Here is a 23,556-nt window from a genome sequence, read left to right as displayed (position 1 = left end):
TACACTAAATGGCAGTGTGTTGGGAGTTTCCTTAAATGAGAAGGATCTTGGGGTTTTTGTAGATAACAAGTTGTCTAATTCTGGGCAGTGTCATTCTGTGGCTACTAAAGCAAATAAAGTTCTGTCTTGCATAAAAAAGGGCATTCCCAGTGATCCTGTATCCCCAGTGCCCAGTGGTGGCACATACAGTAGAATCATATGATACCGCCATCAGAACATTATCAATGTGATCAATTCTGTAGTTCTGAGTGCACATTTACCATCAACACAAAGTGCAACAAATATTAAATGTGGCCTTTAAAATGATGCAGAGCCTTGTGGGATTGGATATGATACTATTTTTATTACCCACTGACTCTCCCAACTGGGACATCAGCACAACTTCTGTTTACTGCACGGTAACGCCCTTAATAAATTCCCTTCTGTGTGACACACACCCAAGTGCCCCAGAAGTTCTCTGGAAGAGTAATCCACATTCAAACAAAGTGTAAATCCACTTCAAACACATTCAGACAACAAATATGTTCTTCACTCCAACAACTCTATTCTCTGCACCAACAACTCCCCTCTATGTGTCTCTGTAACTCACCTCCCAGCAATCCTGCAGCTTCTTCCAGTTACTGGGGCTGATTTATACAGTAATATACTTGGTACTTACTGTATCTACTGACAGTTCAGCTCTGCCAAACAGGAGGTGGTGGTTGGATCTGGAGCACTTTAGGTGTTGTAGGCCTCAGCAGGAGAAGCCACTGTGAGGAAAGATTCTGTAATAGTTCACTCTATAACTGAGAGGCAGCATCAGAGCAGTTAGTAGAGCAGCCTGAGCATCCAACGTAGAGACCAGGAGGGTTAGTACAGGGACTCACAACACCACTGTGAGTAGCCACTAGTGCTGGGGACTAGTTCATCTATAAGTGAGTGCTACCTCTGCGGTGTAACTGACAAAATGTCTGCACCTAATACCATCCAGGGAAATAGCTAGTGAAGTATCTGAGAAGGTGGAGTATCTGAGAGGTTGTATATTATACATTATATATCTGTAAGTAACCCTTCACCCAACAGTACTGTGAGGGTCCACCTGAGAGAGTCCTGGACAATGCATGCTCTACTGGGAATTGCCGGGCATTGTGAATCCCTGGCTTAGTCTAAGGCAGGAATGCCCAAACTTTAGAACCCGTGAGCAACATTCAGAAGTAAAAGGAGTTGGGGAGCAACACTAGCTTGAAAAATGTTCTTGGGGTGCCAAATAAGGGCTGTGATTGGCTATTTAGTAGCCCCTATGTGGATTGTCAACCTACATTGAGACTCTATTTGTCAGTGCACCTGGTTTTTATACAACCAAAACTTGTCTCCAAGCCTGGAATTAAAAAAAAAGCACCTGCTTTGAGGCCACTGGGAGCAACATACAAGGGGTTGGAGAGCAACATGTTACTCACGAGCTACTGGTTGGGGATCACTGGTCTAAGGGTACAGTTTCTGAAAGCAGGTCAACTCTTAAACAACATTACAAGGGAATAAAGGTTACACTTAAAAAAGTACAGACATGGACATTCTGGGAAATAGAAAAGCACTGGAGAGGAACAGAAATTCATGGGAAATAATGATTAAAGTGAGGGAGCAGTGTTTGTATGAGCAGAGCCAGTACATTGCTGCAGGGCAGGTATTCAAGGGACTCACAGGAAAGTATTTAAACCCCATTGGCAGCAGAAAGTCTCAGATACAGAGGTGCCGAGAAGCAACAAGGTGAGATCTCACAGCTTCTTAACTATCCTTATCCTCATCTGGGGGTATTAGAGGTCTATTTTAACCCAAAATCTATTTTTTCCAAATAAAAGAAAGTGTAATTCTTATTTCGGATATACACTGCTTTTGATAGCGATTACATGGACACATAAGATTAAAACCAATGCAAATGTGTCATGGAAAGTATATTGGAAAGTTTGTAGAATGACTTCTTATTTAATTATGATTGTAAATGGAACGGTATCAGGGTATATTAAGCCATCTCTAATTACAAGTAGCATTCTAACAAATGCTGAAAGATAAAGATATGATGTTGGAATAACTTTGGTCATATCCATAATCCCAGTTGCTTTTCTCAGGGTGAATAGGAAGGGATGGTATCTCATTTTAGAAATATAACAACTGTAGGCAGCAGAAAAGATCCTGAGAGTCTGGTACTTGGAATCAAGAGAACATTGAAGGGACTTAGCATTTTGCAGGAACGTAGCCTTGTTTTGTTTTTATGAATCTGCTCTTTTACCTTCATTAGGATGAAGTGCATCATGGTCCTGTTGGCTTATGCAGCTGTTGGATGGACTCAGTTATGTGACCCTCGGCCAGGAGGTAGACAATCTATTCAGCTGGTCATAGAGTTGTGCAGTGAAGCTCAAAGCATCAGATATAGACGTTTCCAAGCCATGTTATATTGAAGATTAATTTTGCAGTTGTATAACTATGTCGACTCACTTTTCTCCAGCACCGTGGGCTATAAGATGCCCATTAACGTATCAGATTAAGTTCGGTGGGACAGAGAATGGAATTCAGAGCATTACCTAGAGCCTTATGTGCAAGATATTACTTTCACCCCTTTGCCGGTGTTGGGGTTGGAGCAAGTGTCAGATCTTCATCCTCTATAAGCTACACATTATTAGATATTAATAGAGCACATATTCTGACTGATTCTGAAGAGTAGGTTTAGCTTGAAGGCTCATTTACAATTGACAATTTCATTTAAATGCCCCTTGCAACTTCCATACAGCACCAGAACATGCCAAAACGTTTTAACTTTTAGATACAAAGAGCTACTCAGCCAGAGGGCTTCAGCTCTAGAGATTCATTGGTCCATTTGCTGTTCCACAGTATAAAAAGCCAAATCTGATTAGTTAATATGTTAATAGATGAAGGAAAATCTATTTGCACACAGTCATGTAACTGTCCAAATGGTTTCTTACGTTACCCCGTAGGTGGGTAATCTGCTGGCAGAACTTGATCATCTTTTATGGGCAAGAAAAATGTCCTTAGATACCACAGAGACATGTAAGCTCATAGATACTGTAAGTGTTTTAATGGAATGGCCAGTTTTACTTTAAGTTAAGCAGAAGGTTCCTACAGCTTGGAAAGTCCTTACTGTAGCTCCTCATACGTGAGCCCCCACCTCATATGTTTCTACAGGAGAACCCCTAGTGCAATGCCTGACACTACACACCCACTGGGCACTGGAAGGGTTTACATATATATTTTAGAAGGTCAGCGCTAATTCAAAGCTCAGGGAAAAAAATATGATGAAGAAAGGAAAAAAGATTTTTTATAGTGTAGTATTTACTGAGAGTTGTAGTTCCACAACCAAAATAAACTCTTTGGTGCAGTTACCCCTTACGATTCACCACGTGTGGCTATTAGATGGGTACTTACAGACATTTAGGTCTAACATATGCACATCACGATTTGAAAAAAATAAAACTGTAGGATATTCTTTCTAGGCTGGAAGAGGTTTTATTTTCTACAAATCATGATGTGCATATGTTAGACCTAAACGTCTGGAAGTACCCATCTAATAGCCACACGTGGTGAATCGTAAGGGGTAACTGCACCAAAGAGTTTTTTTTGGTTGTGGAACTACAACTCTCAGTAAATACTACACTATAAAAAATCTTTTTTCCTTTTTTCATCATATTTTTTCCCCTGAGCTTTGAATTAGCGCTGACCTTTTAAAAAAATCTTGGATTGCTGCTTTTTACTCGAGGAGAAACGAGGACTGTCGGGTCGGAAAACAAAAGGGAAGACTCAGAGACTTTGGTCATACAACTTTTTATAAGTTTATCTTTATACATATATATTTTAGAAATATCACCAGTATCGTTTATACACTGATGCAGTAACTAGGGAAGCCCCTTAACTCAGATCTTTATTCATTAATGTAAAACAGCCCAATGTTCATCTCAGTAAATGAAATGTATTCATTCTCAGCAGTTAACCTGGCAAGATTCGGAGATGTCCAACAGAGTTCTACTTGGGAACCTCAGTACGGCGCTGAAACAGCAGTTGATGGCATTAAAGAGACAGATATGTCACTAAGCCCCTGTACTCACACTGGCAATGACCATCCGGCTTGGTGGCAGCTGGACTTGAAGGAAAGTTTTGAGGTTCAGTCCGTGGTCATAGTGAACAGGGGGGACTGTTGCAGCGAGCGCCTCTTAGGAGCTGAGATTCGTGTTGGAAATTCATTGGCAGAACTTAATTATACTGTGTGAGTACTGTTTCTCTTTAAGTGAAAATGTTTCTTCTTAAAGGTATTAAGATCAGAGTAGTAAATAAACCTGTCTAAAATGTTGTTGTTGTGCTTTGTTGAGAGCCAAGAATTCCTACTGTATGTTCTTGTAGTTGTATGGTATCTGTCTCTTGCTGAAGAGCAGACCTTGAGGTGCTTGAAGGAAATTAGGCGTATTTATTGATGCGTACAAAGCAAAGCTAATCAGGTCTAGGAACCTACACTATAGCAACCAATCAGATATTTTCCTTCAAGCAGCTAACCAATCAATGCTACTTATGATTCCTTCATTCATATAACGATGCCCTCAATGTTTTTTCTTTTCTTTCCAGTTGTGGCACCATTGACGATGTCTCAGAAGCCTCCCTGAGAATTTGCTGTAATGGGACAGAGGGTCAGTATGTGAGTGTGGTTATTCCTGGGAGAGAAGAATATCTCACACTCTGTGAAGTGGAGGTTTATGGGAAGGAATCTAACACCAGGACAGGTAAGGTGGTTGGTAGGCAAGTTATATATTGATCAGTATTAGCCGGATATTCTGACTGCTTTGTGTTGCTCATTTGCTAACCCTCATATGAAAACATTGTTGAATCACGTAGTTTAAATAATATTTAGGAATATATAGAATATTTCCAAAACATAGACATAAGTAGCCGAGTAGCCATAAAGCTACGCTTCACATTCACTGCTTTTGTGGGGCAACTTTATTTTATAGAAATAAATCTGGCTAGAACTGGAGAAGTCACACAAAGCTCCACTTTGGAACCTCAATTTGGGGCTGAAGCAGCAGTGGATGGCATTATAGAGACAAATAGCACAGTACATCCTTGTACCCACACCAATAATGATAATTCGGCTTGGTGGAGGCTGGACCTGAAGAAGACATACAATGTGGGGACTGTGGTGATAGCGAATAGAGAAGACTGTTGCAGTGAGCGTCTGTTGGGAGCCGAGATTCGTGTTGGAAGTTCAAGAGATAATAACAACCCTGTGTGAGTTTCAGAGAGATGTTTTATGTTTTTTTCTATGTCATATGATTTATCTGTTGGTTTCATGCTTAGACCAATTATCTCTATATACTGAACTACTGATTGTGTTTGGTTTGTCCATCAAGATACAGAAGACAAAGATTCCTTTGTATAGGTTTGTAAATGTGGGTTTTCCAACCCTCTATTCTAGGTCTTGTCTACTCAATGAATGTCTTGTGGGAAAAAAGTTGAGTTGACTGAGAAATTGAATAAAAGTAAAACAAACATTCTTTAGACATTATAGAAGGGGATCTATGATCAGCTCCAATTTGAAGGTGGATTCTTCTACCCTACACTGACACAGAGACCAGAAAACATACCAGTTTTGTCATCTGTCCCTTCCTCTTTCAAGCTATTGCTTAACAACTTGCCCATTTCCTTATCCTGTCCTGCTTAGATTATATTATTATAAATAATTTATTATAATTAATAATACATAAAATATGTATCAAGGGACTTATAAAGAGGTTTTTTTAACTACACTTCCCTCATAGTTCTTCTCCCAACATAAATGTGTGATATGATCAAGCTGAATTGCTGATTTCTAGGCTGATTTAAGCTCATTTTATTGTAATAACAATACAAAGTCATCATATCAATATCCCTATTATTGTCTGTTAACCCAGATGTGGTGCCATCACTAACATCTCCCAAGCCATCATCACTCTGTCCTGTAATGGGATGGAGGGTCGCTATGTGAGTGTGGTTATTCCTGGGAGAGAAGAATATCTCTCACTCTGTGAAGTGGAGGTTTATGGGGAGGAATCTGAAATGCATGGGGAAGACCCTACAAATGGTACAGGTAAGACTTATAATCAGGGTGATGCACTGCTAGAATATATGTGAAAAATGCCAAATTATTGATATATTTGATCAAAAATGTTCTTCAGTGCAGATCCAATGACAAGTATCTCAAATATCATATCAAGCAGCGGTGACCTTTCCAGGGTATATCCCCCATCCGTTAAATTACTAGAAACATGGTTAATGGCTGAAAGGACAGCAAGCTTTTTTTATGTTATAAACTCAACTCTTCAATGAGAGAATAAGACAACCCTGAGATAATGCAAGAGGGAGTTGATGGTTTATAACTCAGCCATATCCAGAGTGTTTAATCACTCCACCATGGAAGATATTTAGAAAAAGTAGTTCCTCGATGGCTGGAATGAGTCATGGGATTAAATATGCAAGAAACCCTCTTGCAAATTTCTTTTTATTCTAATGGAAATCCTTATACCATGTCTGGTGACCCAATCAATCCTCTAAACTCTTCCAGTAGACAATGACATAGTTCAATATTTGAATATTGTTGGCATCTAAGCCTACACTGGACAATTGCTAAACTAGGCTGGTAACCTAATCAAATGCTTTAACTCTATAAGAAGTATGTCTCTTAACACTGTGAAAAGGACTTCATCTAAAATCAAATTTTTTTGTATAACAGTGAATCTGGCAAGATCAGGAGAAGTCCACCAAAGCTCCACTTATGACCAGCAGTATGGTGCCGGAGCAGCTATTGATGGCTTCACAGATACAGATATCTTAGTGCACCCATGTACCCACACTGATTATGATAATCCGGCGTGGTGGCGGCTGGACCTTAAGAAGAGGTACAAGGTTGAGACAGTGGTGATAGTGAACAGAGAGGACTGTTGCAGTGAGCGCCTGTTGGGAGCCAAGATTCGTGTTGGAGATTCAGCAGATAATAACAACCCAGTGTGAGTCCCAATCATAACTTTTCTCTTTCTCTCTGTGTCTTTGGGAAACAAGAACCACAGGGTGGTGGATCTGTATCTAACTTCTTCAATAATCACAAGATACAGTGACCCAGCACCACCAGATCTCAAGCACAGGTTCAGGGTTACATTCCTAGAGTCCACTCATACTGATCCCGCAAGTCATATAAAGGGACAACATAAGTTTTGTTTTTTCCATTAATTATTTTTGTTTGTGTTTTATAAATATAATATATATATTTTCTTGGTGCTAAATAAGTGCAAATAATCATTCATACTTGTGTATCAATCTATTATCCAGTACACCGGGATAAAAATTCCATTTGCATTGTCTAAATTTTGCTGAAAAACCGCAATTCTGCTTGAATATGTCAGTCACATCATTCTACTGTCTGTTTCCCCAGATGTGGCGCCATCACTAACATCTCCCAAGCCTCCATCACTCTGGTCTGTAACGGGATGGTGGGTCGGTATGTGAGTGTGGTTATTTCTAGGAGAGAAGAATATCTCACACTCTGTGAAGTTGAGGTTTATGGGGCAGAAGCTGAAATTTATGAGGAGGAATCTAAAAATGCTACAGGTAAGACCAATAATCATAAAAGTTGCTTCAGTCACATTCCCAGCATAGCCATGTCTGCCCACTACCTGTAGTGTACAAGAAAGTAACCCATCTGGCCTCAGTATATAATTATGTGTTTATCAATATAAACCATTGCCTAATTAACTCTACTTGAGAATGGTAACCCAATCATTTCTTTATAAGAAGGATTTAATCTAAAGCAATGTTTTATTGTTTAACAGTGAATCTGGCAAGATCAGGAGAAGTCCGGCAAAGCTCCACTTATGACCAACAGTATGGTGCTGAAGCAGCTATTGATGGCTTCACAGATACAGATATCTTGGTGCACCCATGTAGCCACACTGATTATGATAATCCAGCTTGGTGGCAGCTGGATCTGAAGAGAAGATACAAGGTTGAGACAGTGGTGATAGTGAACAGAGAGGACTGTTGCAGTGAGCGCCTGTTAGGGGCTGAGATTCATGTTGGAGATTCAACAGACAATAACAACCTCATGTGAGTCCCAAACATAAATTTTCTCTTTCTCTCTGTGTCTTTGGAAAACAAGTACCACAGGGTGAGGTTTGTAAGTCACATGGGTGGCCGGGATATTTACTTCCTTCAAAAACCACAAGATACAGTGACCCAGCAATCAATACAATAAAGCCTTGGAATGGACCTCAGAATTTAGTACCCTGTATCTCAAATGGGTTTACAAGCTTTGGTCCTTGGTTTTCAATCTGAGAAGTCATCTACAGGGAAAACATGATTTTTGGGGTTTATTCACAATTGATATTAATTGTTCCTTTTTTCCCTTTATTTGCTTTATCTGGAACAATCACTTGGAAATATTGCAGGTTCTTCGTAGATTATGCGTTCTGCCATTAGGCAGAGTATGAAGGGAAATCTAACTGCAGAAAATACTATTTTATTAAGAAGAGGGCAAAAAATGTGCACAAAGCAATTTATATGTTTAAATAGTCAATATAGCCCCATGGACTTTGAATAGGAGCAACTGTTTTTCCTTCCAAAACACCAAGGAGCAGGGATCTCTTTCCTCTTGTGTCTATAACCCCTTAGCACTTTATTTCCAATGTCATATTTATATAATAATGTTTTATTATTCATTGTATTGCCCCTCCTATGTGTTTTGTTTTTAATGTACAGGGCTATATACTGTTAATGCAAATATTCATTCATACATATATGTATCAATCTGTTGTTTAGTTCACTGTCTTGAAAATTATATTTGTATTATCTCTGCTTGAATATGGCAAAGCCACCTAAATATCCCTATTATTGTCTGTTTTCCCAGATGTGGCGCTATCACTAACATCTCCCAAGCCACCATCACTCTGTACTGTAAGGGGCTGGAGGGTCGCTATGTGAGTGTGGTTATTCCTGGGAGAGAAGAATATCTCACACTTTGTGAAGTGGAGGTTTATGGGGAGGAATCTGAAATTTATGAGGAAGATCCTAAAAATATGACAGGTGGAGAGGAGGTTTATGGGGCAGCAGCTGAAATTCATGAGGAAGATCCTAAAAATGCAACAGGTGGAGTGGAGGTTTATGGGGCAGAAGCTGAAATTCATGAGGAAGATCCTAAAAATACGACAGGTGGAATGGAGGTTTATGGGGCAGAAGCTGAAATTCATGAGGAAGATCCTAAAAATATGACAGGTGGAGAGGAGGTTTATGGGGCAGCAGCTGAAATTCATGAGGAAGATCCTAAAAATGCAACAGGTGGAGTGGAGGTTTATGGGGCAGAAGCTGAAATTCATGAGGAAGATCCTAAAAATAGGACAAGTGGAGTGGAGGTTTATGGGGCAGCAGCTGAAATTCATGAGGAAGATCCTAAAAATGCGACAGAAGGAGTGGAGGTTTATGGGGCAGAAGCTGAAATTCATGAGGAAGATCCTAAAAATATGACAGGTGGAGTGGAGAATTATGGGACAGAAGCTGAAATTCATGAGGAAGATCCTAAAAATGCAACAGGTGGAGTAGAGATTTATGGTGCAGAAGAAGAAATTCATGAAGAAGATCCTAAAAATGCGACAGGTGGAGAGGAGGTTTATGGGGCAGCAGCTGAAATTCATGAGGAAGATCCTAAAAATGCAACAGGTGGAGTGGAGGTTTATGGGGCAGAAGCTGAAATTCATGAGGAAGATCCTAAAAATACGACAGGTAGAGTGGAGGTTTATGGAGCAGAAGCTGAAATTCATGAGGAAGATCCTAAAAATATGACAAGTGGAGTGGAGAATTATGGGGCTGAAGCTGAAATTCATGAAGAAGATCCTAAAAATGTGACAGGTGGAGAGGAGGTTTATGGGGCAGCAGCTGAAATTCATGAGGAAGATCCTAAAAATGCAACAGGTGGAGTGGAGGTTTATGGGGCAGAAGCTGAAATTCATGAAGAAGATCCTAAAAATAGGACAAGTGGAGTGGAGGTTCATGGGGCAGCAGCTGAAATTCACGAGGAAGATCCTAAAAATGCGACAGAAGGAGTGGAGGTTTATGGGGCAGAAGCTGAAATTCATGAGGAAGATCCTAAAAATGCGACAGAGGAAGTGGAGGTTTCTGGGGCAGAAGCTGATATTCATGAGGAAGATCCTAAAAATGTGACAGAGGGAGTGGAGGTTTATGGGGCAGAAGCTGAAATTCATGAGGAAGATCCTAAAAATGCAACAGGTGGAGTGGAGGTTTATGGGGCAGAAGCTGAAATTCATGAGGAAGATCCTAAAAATGTGACAGAGGAACTGGAAGTTTATGGGGCAGAAGCTGAAATTCATGAGGAAGATCATAAAAATGCTACAGGTAAGGCCAATAATCATAAAGTTGATTGGGTCACATTGTTAGTGTAGCTGCCCCTCTGCCTATAGTTGGTAGGAAAGTATCCCACCCAGACTCAGTATATATAATATATATAGGGAGATAGAGGAGATGTCTATGTGGCTGTCCCTGCTTGTCTTGAATGCTCTTGAATTGAGTGCTGTCTAATGCACTTGGGACAGTGTAATTGTGAATGAGGCATTATGTGTTCACCCAATTATACCTTGAGGGTTTGATAACACCTTATAGGTATTTTTTTAAATTTTAGGTGCAGAATAACAACCACTCCAATTTATGGAAGAAAAAATCCTCTCTGCTATTCACCCTGTAGAATCCCTACTAGTATGTTCTGATGGAGCTTTCCCTCTAAACTAGGGATGCACCAAACCCACTATTTTAGGACTCTGCCGAATCCCAAATCCTTTGTGAAAGATTCTGCCAAATACCAAATGAAAATGTAGGGGAAAGAGAACCACATATAGGTAAAAAAAAAATTTTTGCACTTCCTTGTTTGTGTGACGAAACTTTACGTGATTTTTTGGATTGGGTTCAGCCAGGCACTTGGATTCAGCCGAGTCTTGGCCAATTCTCAAACTGAATCCTGGATTCGGTGCATCCCTACTCTAGACTTTGATATTATGGAGACATTGTAGTCTGAATGAAACATTGCCCAATAACTGCAGAGTCATATTAACAGCCCACTAAATAACCCTAAAGCTAGAAAATCAAAAACTGCCCTATATAACTGTAATCTGAGTATTGTTGGCATTTTAGCCTACCCTGGAAATCCTTTTAAATGTTTGATAACTCAATATCCCTTTACTATGAGACGGATTTAATCTAAGATCACGTTTTGTTGTTAAACAGTGAATCTGGCAAGATCAGGAGAAGTTCGACAAAGCTCCACTTATGACCAACAATACGGTGCCGGAGCAGCTATTGATGGCTTCACAGATACAGATATCTTGGTGCACCCATGTACCCACACTGATTATGATAATCCGGCTTGGTGGCGGCTGAACCTGAAGAGAAGATACAAGGTTGAGACAGTGGTGATAGTGAACAGAGAGGACTGTTGCAGTGAGCGCCTGTTAGGAGCTGAGATTCGTATTGGAGATTCAACAGACAATAACAACCCAGTGTGAGTCCCAAACTTATCTTTTCTTCTCTGTATCCTTACAGGGTGATGGATAGTGTAGACGGCACATGGGTGGCCTTGGCATCTACTGTAACTCCTTCAATAATCACAAGACTGAAATTTGTCTCCAAGTTATGCTGTGAAAAATTTGTTGTGCATCGAAAATTTGTTTCCCGTAGACTTCAATGCATTTTGGTGAATTTTCGCAGTTTTGCAAATTTCTGGTAAAGCAAAATGGGTCAGGTTTGCCCATCACTACACAGGAGACATCCTTTGACTTCAGTGGATTTTGCTACATGAAGGATTTGAGACATGGTGGATTATTGCCAGTTATAATTCTGAGCCTAACATACAGTCGGTGTACAACATTCTTGAATATATTGCTGCTAATGGTTAAGTCCTTAAGCCCTTAGATCTAATCCAGGTGATCTAAAGCCAAAGCCAAACCCCTTTCTGGTTTGTTCTGCTCAACTACAGAACCAGCAGAGCCTTTCACTTAATTTAAATAATTAAATAATAATTTTTAATAATAATTCTGTTATTTTTTGCTTTCCCAGATGCAGCACCATCACCAATATCTCCCAAGCCACCATCACTTTGTCCTGTAACGGGCTGGAGGGTCGATATGTGAGTGTGGTTATTCCAGGGCGGGAAGAATATCTCACACTCTGTGAAGTGGAGGTTTATGGGGAGGAATCATACAAACAGACAGGTAAATATTAGTGGTGCCCAAATGTGTTTCATTATACAAAACAGTAGACCAAGGATGTACCAGGACTAGAAGATAGTTATTTAGAACATGCAAGTAATACCAAGTGCAATAAATTTAAAAAAAAATGGTAAACATTGATCAAATAGGACTCAAATGGTTCCAGAACAGTTATTGAAGGCATTATACTGATAAATCAATCCATCGATGTACTGACAAAAGTTTAGGCCATTTTTTCTTAGAAGGGATGGGTTGTAATATTGGATTTTATTTGAATATTTTAGCAGTGAATCTGGCGAGATCTGGAGACGTCAAACAAAGCTCCACTTATGAATCCCATTACAACGCTGAAACTGCTGTCGATAGCATAAAAGAGACAGATATCTCAATTCATCCATGTTCCCACACTTTTAATGATAATCCAGCTTGGTGGCGTCTTGACCTGAAGAAGATCTACAGGATTGAGTCTGTAGTGATAGTGAACAGAGGAGACTGTTGCAGTGAGCGTCTCTTTGGAGCTGAGATTCGTGTCGGGGATTCAGCAGATAATAACAACCCTGTGTGAGTCCCAAATATCTTTTCTCTTTTGTTTTCTATTTTCCATTAGTTTCTTTTAGTCATTGGAGAACGACCAATTCTAGCTTCCTTCTAGTTGACTGGGAACTGGTGTCTGTTCCAGTGTGTTCAGCCTTCATTTTCTAACCAAAAGATGGCTGTCTTAGCGTTATCACATTATTACACCTATGATATACATATAAATAGTTGTTTGGGTAGAGATATCCTTTGACCTTAGTGGATTTTCTAATTCTGATCTAATAGGTAGGTAGCCCATTGGTGCCTTTTACTTGTAGATCGGCTAATAACTTGAATAATTATGTTACTTTCTGGTCTTCCAGATGTGGCACCATAACTAATATCGCACATTCCACCATCACTCTGTCCTGCAATGGGTTGGATGGTCACTTTGTCAGTGTGGTTATTCCAGGGCGGGAAGAATATCTCACACTCTGTGAAGTGGAGGTTTATGGGGAGGAATCAACTGATATTGCAGGTAAATCTTGGTGCCGGTCACGTTGAAAATGAACATACAAAGTGCATATGAGGAACAGTGCAAACCTCAAATACGCTGGATCTTATTTCTATGTTTTAGCAGTGAATCTGGCAAGATCTGGAGATGTCAGACAAAGCTCCACCTATGAACCTCATTACAGTGCTGAAACAGCTATTGATGGCATTATAGAGACAGATATCTCAATACACCCATGTTCCCACACCAGCAGTGATAATCCAGCTTGGTGGAGGTTGGACCTGAAGAAGATCTACAAGGTTGATTCTGTGGTCATAGTGAACAGGATGGACTGCTGCAGTGAGCGCTTGATGGGAGCTCAGATTCATGTTGGAGATTCAGCAGATAATAAGAACCCAGTGTGAGTCTTAACCCCATCACTCATTTTGCCCTCTTGTACTGTATTTGCATCTCCTTGTTGAAACTGGATGGAGGGCAAAATTGTGCAGTATAATTGCAACATACTTCCTGCCAAAATCTACATTTGCATCAACACAATCACTATAATAATTATATTATTTGACACTTTTCCCAGCTGTGGCACCATCTTTGACATCTCAAAAGCCACCATTACTATACTCTGTAATGGGCTGGAAGGTCGTTATGTGAGTGTGGTTATTCCTGGACGGGAAGAATATCTCACACTCTGTGAAGTGGAGGTCTATGGGAGGGAATCCAACAATGTAAAAGGTAATGCCTGATGGGATGGGACGTTAAAATATTATAAATAAATATTTTATATATTAAAAATGTTTTAAAAAGTTTGACTTACATATACAGTATTTTTCTAGTGGCGTGAGAAGGGTCTGAAACTCTAGAGTGGGTTTGATGTTAAAGACAGAGAGAGAGACTATTTTCATAAATTTTAGTGAACAGCCCCCATTCTCCTTAAACTGATTCATGGAGACCAAATAGGTTTCATTCAAGGGCATCAAGCCACGGATAATACATGATGAACTATTGATCTGATAGAGATTCTGAACAAAGGGCCCTCTCAGGCTGTTCCTGAAAGCTATTAAAGGTTTATGTAGCCATCCAACAACTCAACTAAAATTATCAGGTCATTATATTTCCATAACAAACAGAACTATGCAGGGTTGTCCACTATCCCCCTCCTATACACAAAAAGTATTGAAACCCCTTGCAGCAGTTATCAGAAACATATATAATGGTTCATATACTGGTCCCTCTCTGAACTCTCAAAGACTTAAATACATTTCTATTGGGCAATCAAAGGCACTGAGTCCCCAGTTTTTGTAGATACTATGAGGTAATCGAATGTGCAGCAATCTGGAACACAACTACACACATGTGGGCACATCTTGTTTTTGTATGGGTGGTGAGCACAGGCAGGAAATAGGAGTGTACTCAATTCTATACATTTCAGTTAGTGAAATACTGAGCATCTATAGGCCGAACATGAAATTGAGACCTTTTGCCTGGTCAAGGCAGTTGTAAAGAACCAGAACATGTTGCGACACATTGGTATGCATCATCCATGGTTGCACATAAGTAGACTCAAGTAAGACTTTTTTTTTATCTTTTAGCAGTGAATCTGGCAAGAACTGGAGAAGTCACACAAAGCTCCTCCTATGAATCTCATTATAGTGCTGAAACAGCTATTGATGGAATTATAGAGACAGATATCTCAATACGCCCATGTTCCCACACCAATGATGACAACCCAGCTTGGTGGCGGCTGGACCTAAAGAAGGTCCACAAGGTTGATGCAGTGGCCATAGTGAACAGGATGGACTGTTGCAGTGAGCGCCTGTTGGGAGCTGAGATCCGTGTTGGAAATTCCGCAGATAATAACAACCCAGTGTGAGCCCCAATCACAAACTTTTATATTTTTACAAAGTTCTTTGTTAGAGAAGTTGAGCAACCTGAGTGAGTTATTGAACACAACTCTGTTTTTGACTTGGATCATTAAATTGATGCCCATTACACCTTGTAATGTATAATCTATAAATAGCAGGGGATTGCAAAAATGCAGGGCTTGCATCCATAGATCAACATAACGAAAGGCGAGGCCCAACCTGAAAGGTTTTGTAGAGCATGCCAACCTTAAATGCATCCAGGAATAGATTTTGCTGTTGAGATGAGGCAGGTTATGTAAAAGAAGTTGGAAATCTGCTACAGGTCCACTCACCTATATAGCAACCAATTATAAGGAAGCATTTACTGGTCATCTCTTTGAAAGCAAAATCCAGATGAGATATTTGTTTATAAAATAACTGGATATAGAAATTATTTGTAATTATTGCTTAAAACTTTTAATTGTCCCATGAGAATGCAAGTATATACAAAAAGAGCACTAAATGGGTTTGGTGGGGTCTTTTTTTAATGCATGTGAGTTAGTGAAGAACTACAAGAGACTTTGGTGGAATAGACTGTCAATATCAACAGCACCAAATTTTTAGGAATGTCCTAGTTTTTAATGCATCATTGTATTTCAATGTGAAACAATGGTGCCCACTCAGATCACCAGTAAATGTAGCAATGGATGAAAGTAGTGCTGAGCGAATTGTTTCGCAACCATGGACTCCCCAGCTGCCACGACAAAAAAGTGACCATAAGAAAAAAAGGCCATTGACTTTCATGCATCTGGAGCAAGAAAAATTGTCGCGCACAAAATAATTTTGACACCCATTGCGTTTCTTGAATGTTTCACCTTTTCTGGTTCATAGTTTCCCAAATTTTTCGGTGAAGCGATATGGAACAGATTCACTCATCACTATTTATAATCAAACCTAACATTTTTCTTTCTCTGTACCCCTGTTTTTTAACCTTTGGTCCCCAGATGGGACAATGGGAAGAGGAGTCCAAAAACATCTGGGAACGAAAAGAACAGAAAACAGGGCAGAACATAGTAGCTAACCATGCACTCCAATGGCTGAATTACAATTCCAACTGCACCCTTGGATGAATTTACAAATGCATAAACTATTTTGGTTGTTGGGTTAAAAAACTGCACAAAGATTTTTCCTTTGCCCTATTAATAATCCTATTGTTCTCTCTTTTTCCAGATGTGGGACAGTCACTAACATCTCGCAAGCCACCATTAATCTCTTCTGTTATGGGCTGGAGGGACGTTTTGTGAGTGTGGTGATACCAGGGAGGGCAGAATATCTCACCCTCTGTGAAGTAGAGGTTTTTGGGGAGGAATCTAGCAGTGCAACAGGTAAGACCTGAAGTAACCACATAGGAGATTGACTACGAATGTCACTATGTTCAAAAATGCACAAATAGCCATAGGAGGGAAAAAGGTTATAGTGTGCAAGATATTGCACCAATCAAATTGCCACCCTGCCTTTGCGTTGCCTCATCATCACCATTCAGCATGTAGAAGCCATAGTGTCTATTTCTAACATTCATGACCTATCAACCTATTCCTGTTTTTCCAGAAAGATTTCAGTCTATGAGTACTATTTTATATTTTAGCAGTGAATCTGGCACGGTTTGGAGACGTCAGACAAAGCTCCACCTATGAACCTCATTACAGCGCTGAAACAGCTATTGATGGCATTATAGAGACAGATATCTCAATAAGAGCATGTACCCACACCTTTGATGATAATCCAGCTTGGTGGAGGTTGGACCTGAAGAAGATCTACAAGATTGATTCCGTGGTCATCGTAAACAGGATGGACTGTTGTAGTGAGCGCCTGTTGGGAGCTGAGATCCATATTGGGGATTCGGCAGATAATAACAACCCAGTGTTAGTATAAAATGTGGCCTTTGTCTTTCCATTGTATCTAGTGGTATCTAGTGGTGTCATGCTGCTGCCCAAATTATTGTATTAGCACTTGCCTTTTAGCAGTTCAATGAAAAATATGGTGTTGTGGAAGATACTGTTGGAACCAGAAATAGTATCTGAATGTTGACGTATAATGCAAAGTTAACTCTGGAAGAACCATCTCCATCTGAGGCAGGTTTTAAGCCCTGGTCTTTCTTGGGTTTCTGAGTCTATTTAGAATATGGTGGTTATTTTTTTCCCACAGCTGTGACAATATCACCGACATCTCACAAGCCACCATCACACTATACTGTAATGGAATGGAGGGTCGGTATGTGAGTGTGGTTATTCCTGGACGCTCAGAGTATCTCACATTATGCGAAGTGGAAGTTTATGGAGAAGAATCTAACAATTCAAAAGGTAAGTCCTGCTAGGAGCTCCATTTGTCCAGATTCCTCACAACCCAAGTCTTGTCTTAATCTAGAGATTATAGCTATAGTGCATCTCTAGTCCCTTTGTTAGAAGAACAGGATTCAATCTAACACCTATTTTATTTTTAAGCAGTGAATCTGGGACGGTTTGGAGACGTCAGACAAAGTTCCACTTATGAACCTCATTACAGCGCTGAAACAGCTATTGATGGCATTATAGAGACAGATATCGCAATACATCCATGTACCCACACCTTTGATGATAATCCATCTTGGTGGCGGCTGGACCTGAAGAACATCTATAATGTTCAGACAGTGGTCATAGTGAACAGGATGGACTGTTGCAGTGAGCGCCTGTTGGGAGCTGAGATTCGTGTTGGAAATTCAGGAGATAATAACAACCCAATGTGAGTCCCAGGCACCCCATGTATTATCTTCCTTTATTCTCAGGAAGTTATCAACTGAAGTCATGTTCTTCTAATTTATTTCACTGCACTTGTGCTGATCCTTGCCTTTGCATCATGATTATCCTCAGTATATCTTATACATATAACAGTGGCTCTAGACCAGTTTTTAGATGAGGAACCTGATTCTGCAACAAAGTTGCGTTCCCTTGAGAGAAACTGCCAGGGACTGAGGGAAGACAGTATAGAGGCATATCTATACTAGTTCTACATATCCTGAATACTTACCGAAGGCCATGTCTTGATGGAGCAATGAAGTAGTTAAGGAAATTTAGGAAACACAAGGTCATAATTCTTTCATCTCTCCCCCAGATGTGCCACCATCACTGAGGTCTCCCAAGCCACCATCACTCTTTCGTGTAATGGACTGGAGGGTCGCTATGTGAGTGTGGTTATTTCCGGGAGAGCAGAGTATCTCACACTCTGTGAAGTGGAGGTTTATGGGGAGAAATCTAAAAATGTTACAGGTAAGGCTTGCAGGGAGTCAAACACTAGACCACACACAACCTACACAATTTAGGTAACATGTTTTAATGATCATGTGATATGTTTTCATCATCTGTTTTACCAAACATTCTAAGTAATTGTTGGATAATAATTTGTGCACCAGAAATTGGGACAATAAAGTTATAACTGCACCACTGTCCAACATCCTTAACAAACTCTACCCTTCAAATGTGTGTAGCTTTTTTACTACCACTAGGGGTGCTATGGTTAAAAATACATTTGTAATGGGCCACGTATCATCCTTCATTAAATAGTGAAATACATGTTCTAAAGTAAAGCAGAATCAGCTATTAGAATGGATCGGAACCACTGAAGTAACTGCCCTGTTAGTGTGATACTCCCTTACTGATGTACGTTTTACACCTGGCATAGAGTATTGTGCTAGACTTATACATGGAGCATGTTGGAACCTCTTATCTACCCATCAAAACAGATGTATTTTACTTAGAATGTAAGCTCTATGGTGCGGGGACCCACTTCCTCCTGTGTCTATTAACACATGGCAGCTAATCTTATATAAACATATAAAAAATTAAGGTTATATATAAATTATATATATACTGTATAAATATTTAGTCAAACCCTATTTTATACACCCAGATTATATGTTTTCACAGATTTTACATTTTGTTTTCTGCACTCCATTCATGTTTTAATGATTTCAATGGGAGCGTTGTTTTGGGGTTTCTGCATTTTTCAACATAATTTTGGCCTATTTTTCTTAAAAACACCCTGAAAACATTATTCTTTGTGAAACATTTGCCACATTTTGTTATTTTGTTTTTTACAGTCAAACCCTGAATTAACTCCCCACCATGTTAAGTTTCTCCAAAATATTTTTTAACCCCAAATAGTTTTTTTGTTTTGACCAAAAGAATCAACTCAAAAACTAGACTTTTTGTGGAAAACACAACTCAAACTTTAATAAATAACCCCCTTAATGTATTAACAAATTCAGCCTGTCCTACTTTTCTTTCCTTCTAGAGCAGCCTTTAGCTTAAGGTGATACTTCCAATGTCATGAACGCATATAGTAGGGGGCTGATTTACTAAAACTCAAATTAATATAATTTTTGAATGAAAACAAATCCGACCAAACTCCCTTCCACGAATTGAACTCATTTACCAATAATCTTTCTAGAAAAAATCAGCAAACAAACATGAGAAAATCGAACGTAAATTCATATCTTTCGATTGACGCTCCGAAAACTTAATTTTATCGAATTGTCAATGCAAAAACTCAACTTTTTTCAGATTATAGGACAAAAACCAGGACTTTAACAGATTATCCAGTGCAGATCACAATGTCAAAAACAACTTCAGGGACATCTGCCATTGACTTCTACATGACCTTGACAGATTTGTGGTGGCGTATTTTCAGATTCGGATTTTTAGCAGGTTTGGGGTATGATAAATCCCTAAAAAAAATCAAGGTTTTTTTTCTCACAAAAAGTTTAGTTTTCCCCCTAAAAACCTCAACCAGAATAAATTGAGGTTTAATAAATGGGCCCCTAAGTGTCAAAGTAATTTGTAGATATTGGCCATATCCAAATAGCTCTGAAATAAAACTCAAAATGGTTTAGCATCTGAACTTATTCTGTTGTGTGCACTATACAACAATTACTGCTGTTCAGTCAGTAGGTGGAAAGTCACTAACTGTTATTATGAGGGTATTACAGTGTATATACAGCAAAAGAACAGGGCCTACGCATTTCGTATCAGCAAGGTACTTAATCATGAGCCCATGATTAAGTACCTTCTGGTACGAAACACGTAGGGCCTATGGAGATTAATTTATACTTTTAATTATGACCAATAAAGTCTTTACTTTTTAACTATTGGCCCTGTGGATTCCTCTGAGTGCCGAATAGCCCTGTTCTTTTTCTGTATGTCTCAGATTGACACTCCCTGAACCTGGGGGTCTGGGGCTGGGGCACTGGACCACATGTTCAACTTGGTGAGCTATTGATACTTTTATTCTGGAGCACCACTTTCCCTCCTTTGTGGTATTACAGTGTATGCCAACAATCTTCACCAGAGTGGAAATGTCCAGATCAACCACGAATGGTTTAAACGTTCATTTTGCAATCTTCCAGAGGCCTAGTAATTCTTTACTTTGGAAAGGGTTTCATTGAAACATCTCATTCTTTCTTGTTTCCACAGTTAATGTTGCACAGTCAGGAGAAGTCCGTCAAAGCTCTGATTATGAGCCTCAGTATTCTGCTGAAACAGCTGTCGATGGTGTTATAGAGAGCGATATCTCAGTACACCCATGTACCCACACCAGCGATGACTATGGACCTTGGTGGCAAGTTGACTTGAAGAACAGATACAAAGTCAACACGGTGGTCATGGTGAATAGGATGGACTGCTGCAGTGAGCGCCTGTTAGGGGCTGAGATTCGGGTTGGAGATCTTACAGATAATAACAACCCAGTGTGAGTCTCAAACACACATTAATAACAGTTTGAACCTATGTATATTATGTCTTGCCTCTTGTCTGCCATATTCCACGCTACTCATGTTACATTCACATCTTTCAGTTGATCTGAATGGTTTTAGAGTATGCAATAAAACTCGGGAATTTGAATTAAGCTGTCAAAAACACGTGTGCGATATTTATTAAGCAGAAAAAAATTCATAGAGTGTAAAAATTCAGCACCTAAAAATCTGCCGAGTTCATGCAGAAGTCAATGGGAGCTGTCTATGTCAAATTTATAGCGTTTTTTTCAGTGCAGGTTTTTCTAATCCTTTGACCCATTGAAAATTATTAATAAATCTGAGGTTTCTGCAAGTTTTAGTTTCATAAAAAACAGGGGTACTGCCAAACTGTCCTATAGGTTGCCAGTCCTCATAGTGGCTACCAAATAGCCTATCATAGTCCTTATTTGCCACCCCAGGGACGGTTTTCATGCTTGTGTTGTGTCTTTTTACATTTGAATGTGACCCCTGCTATAATTGATGCCATGTGATATGCCACTTATGCATGACTACATTTATATAATTAATGATGTGTCAGTTGTGTTTACACACCGCGAGGAATCAAAGTTTTAGCCTCCAGCAAATTGAGGCTGAGGACTTACCTGTTGTGGTACATTCTTTGCAACGTGCTCATAAAAACATTTTAAAACCTCAAGAAACTTGGACACAACAATTAACACCATGAAGCTTTGCATGAATTTAATACATAAAAGTGAAAAAATTCAGCATTTAATACACAGTGCAACAGTGATTTCCATAGTATCATTTTTTACTGCTCTTATAATGATAATTTGTTTTTTTCCTCAGATGCGGCACTGTCACTGACGTCTCCCAAGCCATCATCACTCTCTCCTGTAGGGGACTGGAGGGTCAGTATGTGAGTGTGGTTATTCCCGGGCGCTCGGAATATCTCACACTCTGTGAAGTGGAGGTTTATGGGGAGGAAGCTGAAACCTTAGGACTATGAACATTACTACATAATGTAGTCTAACATTAACAGCGCTACTTCATTCTGATGAGCCTTCATGTGGTTCATGTGCCTCGTTCTTCTACATCTGGTGCCATATGATATTCCTTCTGTGATTGGTGTCTCGTTTTATACAATACAGACCATAACAGCTCTTCTAAATGGGCCATTAAAGAATTATGACTTAAAAACTCTTAGCCAATGGGTTTCTGACCGGAATTCCCTTTAGACTGCTGGGAAGTAGTAGAGATTGATGCTTGCTAACAATAGCAGAGGCAAAGGCAGAAGGATACTCTATGGATGTGTTAGTGAGAACTCATGGGCGTCCGTAGGAGGTCAAAGAGGTGTTGTGTGCCGATGGTGTATTGGAAATACAGACAAACCAGACAATCTTCTTTGAATGAAATTGTATTTTCCTGTTTGATCCAACACAGATTATCAATATACTTTTCGAACAAACTCTTAAGAGATGAGTAATTTATTAACTTTACAAGGAGATTGTAATCACTTAGATTGTGAGCTCTATGGGACAGGCATCCTCTTGTCTCTTTGACATTTAACTCTAAATCTTTAATGTAAGTGTACTTTGTATTTATCTGTATTTATCATTGTAATTACCCCCCGTTTGTTTTATTAATTGATTGTTCTACTGTACAGTGCTGTATACATAAGTAGCAGTATATAAATCAAATTATACATACAGACATTGAAACTACAACATACAATACAAGTTTCTTTTGTATGAATAATACCATCATAATATAATAATATTGTAGTGTATTGTACTATGTCTATGAAGGTTTTTGTTCATCCAGGTCAGGGTTGTCCAACTGGGGGCCGCTGACCAACACACCTTGTGTGGCCCTCCACATGAAAGTCTGCCTGTTGTGTCTGTTTACCTTGTGTAAACTTTAATAGGTATCACTACAGAGATTAACTGGCCCCTGCATTGTTTAAACCTCAAATTCACACTGTAATCCCCTGTATTGACACATTTGATCCCCCCTGCATTGTTCACACCTGTGAAACCTTTATTGTTCACATTTTAAAGTCCTGTACTGTTCATACCCTAGACCCAGACTGAAACTGCCCACATTTTTCACACCTTATTCAAAATGCTAATGGGGCACCAGCAATGTGTCGCTGTATGTAGTACATATTAGACTGGTCCTGATGGGTTTCCCTGTCTCCTGCTTTGTTCTGCCTTCCCTATGCAACTTGTATGTGCCATACTCTGCCTGTGGAACATAATCCTGGTATTTGTTCTGGTGGTTTGTTAGCATTTGAAAATTATTGTTAGGAGCCCCTAAGGTGTTTAATCATGTACTGGGGGTACTGTGTTATCTATAGGGAAGCAGGAGGTATATGGATTTAAGGGTATGTCTTAATATGACTTAATTTTTTTCACATATGAGTGATATCCCTGCAGTGAGCACCAACCATTTGGTTTTGTTGGTGTGCTATTAAAGTGGACATGGTTTTGAGGTAACATGGGTGTGATTTATAGTGGGTGTGGTCAAAAACAGGGAGTGGCTAACACTGGCTTCATTATGGGCCCTCCACCATGTAGACCAGAAAAATTCCAGCCCTCGGTAGCTCAGAAGTTGGACTGCACTAATCCAGATCATGATATG

At 39.6% G+C, this 23,556-nt stretch overlaps 1 protein-coding gene across 3 annotated transcripts in view; it reads left to right on the top strand.

The window, feature by feature from the left end:
• The first annotated feature begins 1,734 nt into the window (after positions 1-1,734).
• LOC108718613 overlaps positions 1,735-23,556 on the top strand; it is a 37,281-nt gene continuing 15,459 nt past the window's right edge. The window contains exons 1-24 of one of the 3 annotated variants that reach the window (XM_041566675.1): positions 1,735-1,743; positions 2,273-2,346; positions 3,970-4,249; positions 4,603-4,757; positions 4,986-5,262; positions 5,925-6,100; positions 6,743-7,016; positions 7,439-7,614; positions 7,836-8,109; positions 8,909-10,407; positions 11,290-11,563; positions 12,118-12,272; positions 12,554-12,830; positions 13,166-13,320; positions 13,420-13,696; positions 13,871-14,025; positions 14,883-15,159; positions 16,365-16,519; positions 16,780-17,056; positions 17,340-17,494; positions 17,636-17,912; positions 18,282-18,436; positions 20,639-20,912; positions 21,763-21,902. In XM_041566675.1, coding sequence (XP_041422609.1) covers positions 2,274-2,346; positions 3,970-4,249; positions 4,603-4,757; positions 4,986-5,262; positions 5,925-6,100; positions 6,743-7,016; positions 7,439-7,614; positions 7,836-8,109; positions 8,909-10,407; positions 11,290-11,563; positions 12,118-12,272; positions 12,554-12,830; positions 13,166-13,320; positions 13,420-13,696; positions 13,871-14,025; positions 14,883-15,159; positions 16,365-16,519; positions 16,780-17,056; positions 17,340-17,494; positions 17,636-17,912; positions 18,282-18,436; positions 20,639-20,912; positions 21,763-21,902 — 6,187 coding nt within the window. In that variant the 5' untranslated portion in view covers positions 1,735-1,743; position 2,273. Of the gene's footprint in view, positions 1,744-2,272; positions 2,347-3,969; positions 4,250-4,602; positions 4,758-4,985; positions 5,263-5,924; positions 6,101-6,742; positions 7,017-7,438; positions 7,615-7,835; positions 8,110-8,908; positions 10,408-11,289; positions 11,564-12,117; positions 12,273-12,553; positions 12,831-13,165; positions 13,321-13,419; positions 13,697-13,870; positions 14,026-14,882; positions 15,160-16,364; positions 16,520-16,779; positions 17,057-17,339; positions 17,495-17,635; positions 17,913-18,281; positions 18,437-20,638; positions 20,913-21,762; positions 22,688-23,556 lie in introns of those variants that run through there. The other 2 variants (XM_041566673.1, XM_041566674.1) reach the window with 2 other exon arrangements.

The sequence above is a fragment of the Xenopus laevis genome, chromosome 6L, assembly GCF_017654675.1.
Source record: "Xenopus laevis strain J_2021 chromosome 6L, Xenopus_laevis_v10.1, whole genome shotgun sequence".
Taxonomy (NCBI): domain Eukaryota; kingdom Metazoa; phylum Chordata; class Amphibia; order Anura; family Pipidae; genus Xenopus; species Xenopus laevis.
This window is presented reverse-complemented; position numbering and strand designations above follow the sequence as displayed.